The 5,630-nt window shown below is 44.2% G+C and overlaps 1 protein-coding gene across 2 annotated transcripts in view; it reads right to left on the bottom strand.

The window, feature by feature from the left end:
• ATOX1 (antioxidant 1 copper chaperone) overlaps positions 1–5,630 on the bottom strand; it is a 23,451-nt gene that overhangs the window by 15,059 nt on the left and 2,762 nt on the right. Inside the window, exon 2 of one of the 2 annotated variants that reach the window (XM_011985294.1) lies at positions 2,085–2,160. The exons of the other annotated variant lie outside the window; for it this stretch is intronic. Within the exon in view, the coding sequence (XP_011840684.1) occupies positions 2,085–2,160 (76 nt within the window). The remainder of the gene's footprint in view (positions 1–2,084; positions 2,161–5,630) is intronic. 2 annotated transcript variants of the gene reach the window in all.

Genomic DNA, 5,630 nt, shown 5'->3' with positions numbered 1-5,630 from the left:
TGTAGTGAACAGAGATCATGCCACTTCACTCCAGCCTGGGCAAAACAGGGAAACCCCATCTCAAAAAAAAAACAAAAAAAAGCATCAACAGTAGAAGTTGATACAGATACACAAGATATACATTCCTATACCACAGCTGGGGAAACCCAGGCCTGAGAAACAAGGGCCCACAGTTATATGGAAAGTCAGCAGCCAGGTTCTTTCCACTGTTTCAGTTTCTCTCAGATTAAGATCCCAGTTTACAGGGCCAGAGGTCAGCCACTGACTTGCTGCGGGACTCTGGGCAAGTCACTTAACCTCCTGGGTACTGGCATCAACATCCTCATTCCAAAGATGAAAAGTACAGCTCAGAGGACTGCTAATGAGATCACGTCCATGTGGAAGCCATTTGAAAACGTAATGTCATTATTATTTAGGGTTTTAAAACAGAAAATTTTAGAAGATTGTGTGACAGTTCATGTAGGGGAACAAGAAAAGAAAAAGTCTTAGAAGGCTGACTGGCATTGCCAAAACTCTGATCACAACTCAGTTATTACCTCATTCAGTCCCAGGACCAGATCCCAGCCCTCTCTGGGCCTCAGTTTCCCCAGCTGTGAAATGACAAGGCTGGATGAGACTGATTGTTGAAAAGAGGTGCTTTAAGGATATCTACGTGTGGCCAGGTGCAGTGGCTCATGCCTGTAACCCTATCACGTTGGGAGGCCAAAGTGGGCAGATTACTTGAGGTCAGGTGTTCAAGACCAGCCTGGCCAACAAGGTGAAACCCCATCTTTATGAAAAATACAAAAAATTTGCCAGAAATTGCTTGAACCCAGGAGGCAGAGGTTGCAGCGAGCTGAGATCATGTGCCACTGCACTCCAGCCTGAGCGACAGAGCGAGACTCCATCTCAAAAAACAAAACAAACAAAAAAAAACCCTGCATGTGAGCGATTCAAAATTACTTAAAAAATTTTTTTGAAGCAAAGAAATAGAAAAAGACAAAATTTTTTAAAATTGTTACTTTTTAAAAATCTTTCTTTTTTTTTCTTATTTATTTATTTATTTTTTTTGAGACAGGGTGTTGCTCTGTTGCCCCCACTGCAGTGCAGTGGCATGATCTAGGCTCACTGCAGCCTCAACCTCCTGGGCTCAATCTTCCCACCTCAGCCCCCCAAAGTAGCTGGGAGTACAGGCATGTGCCACCATGCCTGGCTAATTTTTTTGGTATTTTTTGTAGAAATAGGGTTTTACACCATGTCGCCCAGGCTGGTCTCAAGAACTCCTGAGCTCAGGCAATCCGCCCACCTCAGCCTTCCAAAATGCTGGGAACACAGGTGTGAGCCACCGTGCCCAGCCCCATTTAAAAAATCTTAATAGAGGCTGGGCAGGGTGGCTCACACCTGTAATCCCAGCACTCTGGGGGGCCGAGGCAGGCAGATCACCTGAGGTCAGGGGTTCGAGACCAGCCGACCAATATGGAGAAACCCCGTCTATACTAAAAATACAAAATAAGCTAGGAATGGTGGCGCATGCCTGTAATCCCAGCTACTCGGGAGACTCTGGCAAGAGAATTGCTTGAACCTAGGAGGCAGAGGTTGCGATGAGCCAAGATCGCACCACTGCACTCCAGGCTGAGCAAGAAGAGCAAAACTCCGTCTCAAAAAAAAAATTTTTTTTAACAGAAAATGACACTCAGATGTGTCATGCAGTATACACTGGAGATGACTAACATATTCACTAGTACTGCCATGGTTCCAGAGCTAGTCCTGGCAGTTCTAGTTAATTTGGCTAAATCCCAGCTCCACCATTTACTGACCATGTGATCCCAGATAAGTTAACGTCTCTGAATTTCAGCTGTCTCCTGTTTAACATGGAGCTAGTCAAACAAGCTATCTGAAATGGCTGTGGTGAGGATTAAATGATGTGATCCACATAAGAAACTAACAAGAGTAGTTGGTACGTGCTAAGTACTCAATACATTTTAGTTTTACTGTTATGATCAGCTTAACCCTAAGCCTCTCCTGCAACATCTGCATGCATCTGAACGTGGCATAAGTGCATCTGTCTCCTCTATCCCACCCCCAACTGAGGGCCACTCACTCACCTCCAAACTTATCAAGGACCCGAGAGACAGCTTCAGCACAGCTTCCACAGGTCATGTCCACAGAGAACACGTGCTTCTGAAACAAAGGGGGAGCATGACCCGAGCCCTGCAGAGTGACCCACACACAGTGCCAGCAGACAGGCCCACTCAGGGTCGAAAGAGAAGGCAGAGAGACTGGGTAGGACCTGGTTGGCATCAGACTCATCAGGAGCCTGTTTCTGAGCCCCCGTCTCTTCAACTATAGAGCAGCTAAGAGTTTCTACCTCATAGGTGGTATTCAATGGAATCATCCCCATAAATCCTTTAGCAGTGTCTGGCACACAGTGAATAGAATCACCTGGAGATCTAGTTTAAAATGCTTTTTCCCAGTCCTACCTTCAAAGCACTGATTCTTGAGCTATGAGCTTTGTCTCAGGGCCACCAATAACTCTGACAGGGATGGGCCCCCATACTTCTAACAATGCTGTTCTGGTGGGCCCACTTATGAACTAGAAAATTATTTTCTGCACTAGAGTCACCTGCAGCTTGCAAAAACTACAGGTTCTGGTCAGCAGGTCTGGGCTGGGGAATCTGTTATGTCTAGTCATTATCCCAGGTGATTCTGCTTTCATCCAAGGGCCGCATTCTCAGAGACAGCATCTGGGTCCAGGGAAGAGAAAGGATTGCCTGGGTTCCCCAGTGGGTTGGAGGCCAGGCAGGAAGGGATCCCCGGCTCCTAGTCTTCATGTAAGCTCTACATTCTACAGTCTCCAGGATATCTAACAGATCAAGGGTCTGAAGGTAAGCACCCAGCAGACAGACGTTTTGTTCAGTTCACTGCTGGATTCCTAATACTTGGAACAGTGCCTGGACAGAGTAGGTTCTTAAAACATATTTTTGAGTCAATGGATAATTGACATGGCTGGTTTGAACTTCTGGGTCTTTTCCTTTGCTTTCACACAAAGATTACATAAACCAATACTTTATTTTAAAATCTCTGGAAATGAGACAATCTGAAATTAGATAAATCTGGCTTCAGATACCAGTTCTGACACTACTAATTGCATGATCATCAATAAGTTACTTCTCTGTGCCTTCGTTTCCACATCTGAACATTGGGGGTAAGAGTCCCTCTCTAGATTTGTGAATGGGATGAACACAGGATTTTAAGTGTGGTAGCCAGCATCCAAGATGGCCTCAATGATCTCTGCCTCTGGTATTTATGCCCTTGAGTAATCCCATTCCAAATCTCTCGGGTTGGTCTGTGTGTCTTATAGAATATGGCTTGAAGTGAGGTTATGTGCCTTCTGAAGATATCACAATATAAAAGACACTGTGACTTCTGTCTTGCTCTCTTTCAGGGGTCACTTGCACTAGAGGAAGTCAGCTACCAAATCATAAAGATATTCAAGTAACCATAAGGAGAGGTCCACAAAGTGAGAGACCCAACCCTCAAGCTAACAAGCATGTGAGTGAGCCATCTCAAAACTGGATTCTGCAGCTCCAGTCAAGTCTTCAGATGAATGCAGCTCCAGCTAACATCTCACTCCAACTTTATGAGAGCCTCTGAGCTGGAGCCACTAGGCCAAGCTGTTCCCAAATTCCTGAGTCTCAGAAACTGTGTGAATTACTATAAATATATTTGTTGTTTACTACAAAGTTTTGGGATAATTACTAAGGAGCAATAGATAACTAATACATTAAGGAAATTAGAGCCTAGTACTAGGTTCCATTGGGTAAGAAATTAGCTATTGGGTTATTATTAATTTCTTCCATTTGTCTCTCCTGTTTCCCTTCAAAAATCAATGGCTACATTTTTCATGGAGCACTTCAAAATATTTCAAGTCTATTACCTCAATTGGAATTCTGGGTGTAGCGATATATCTTGCTAGAAAATCACAGGCAAAATCTCTGCTCCAGAAGGGCTCTAGTTCCCTAATCTATACCAAAAGGGTATTAGCTAACTCAGTTTTTTTTCAACTTCAGCATGCATAGGAAGAATCTGGGGACCTTGTGTAAAGTGCAGCTCCCAGACACCTGCCTCAACTGGCTCTGTGGATGCGGAGCAGGCCCTGCCACTCCCCATTTTTAACCTACTGGGGAGAGACAGGGAGGCAAAACTACAAACCTGAAAATAAAGTGACTAAGTGGCTTCTCAAACTCTTTCTAAGTCTCTAAACACCTCTGAGTCTGGATTGTCATTGTGCTCTACAGAGGAAACCAAGACCAAGAGTTAAGCAGCTCGATTTTCCAGTGTAGACTGTATGACCTTTGTGACTAGTAAACTACTACTTTTATTAAGGCCAAATCTGCAAAGTCTGCCTTAAAGAAAATGGTCAGTCTTTCCTTCTAAACATCTCTGATTTTTTCATCGTTTCATGACTATTCAAAGACAGCAACAATAACAAATTCTGGAAAGAATGATTTGTAGTAGGTATTACAAAATCTTGTGTTTAAAATGTGGTCCTCAACCGAACAATACGATCATCACCTGAGAGCCTGCCAGAAATGCACAATCTCAGGTCCCTTCCCAGAAGTCCGGAATCAGAATCCTTATTTTAACAAGACACCCAAGTTATTCCTGCCCACATTACAGTCTGAGATGATGCTCTCCTCTATTAAAAAATTTTTTAGGCAGGGCAATGTGGCTCATGCCTATAATCTCAATACTTTGGGAAGCTGAGGCAGGCAGATCACCTGAGGTCAGGAGTTCGAGACCAGTCTGGCCAACATGGTAAAACCTGTCTCTCTACTAAAAATAGAAAAAAATTAGCCAGGCATAGTGGCAGGTGCCTGTAATCCCAGCTACTTGGGAGGCTGAGGCAGGAGAACAGCTGGAACCCAGAAGGCGGAGGCTGCAGTGAGCCAAGATCATGCCACTGCACTCCAGCCTGGGCAACAGAGCAGGACTCTGTCTCAAAAAAATAAATAAATAAAAATCTAAAGGCTGGGTGCAGTGGCTTGCACCTGTAATCCCAACACTTTGGGAGGCTGAAATGGGAGGATCACTTGAACCCAGGATTTTGAGACTAGCCTGGGCAATACAGTGAGCTCATGGCTCCATTTAATTTAAAACAAAAAAAAATGTTTCGCAAAAAAAAAAAAAATGATGATGCTCTAGAACATGGATTGGCACAATACAAGCTACCTGTTTTACAAGGTAAAAGGTTTTGTTAAAACATAGCCAAACTGGGGCCAGGTGTGGTGGCTCATGCCTGTAATCCCAGCACTTTGGGAGGCAGAGGCAGGAGGATCATGAGGTCAAGAGATCGAGACCATTCTGGCCAACATGGTGAAACCCCGTCTCCACTAAAAATACAAAAATTAGCTGGTAGCGGTGGCGTGCGCCTGTAATCTCAGCTACTCAGGAGGCTGAGGCAGGAGAATCACTTGACCTGGGAGGCGGAGGTTACAGTGAGCCTAGATCATGCCATTGCACTCCAGCCTGGCGAGAGAGCAACACTCTGTCTCAAAAAAAAAAAAAAAAAAAAAAATCAAAAACAAAAAACTATAGCCAAACTCACTTGTTTACTTTTGCACTAGAATGGCAGGGTTGAGTAGTTGTAC

This window comes from Mandrillus leucophaeus, unplaced genomic scaffold (assembly GCF_000951045.1).
Source record: "Mandrillus leucophaeus isolate KB7577 unplaced genomic scaffold, Mleu.le_1.0 Scaffold282, whole genome shotgun sequence".
Classification (NCBI taxonomy): Eukaryota; Metazoa; Chordata; class Mammalia; order Primates; family Cercopithecidae; genus Mandrillus; species Mandrillus leucophaeus.
This window is presented reverse-complemented; position numbering and strand designations above follow the sequence as displayed.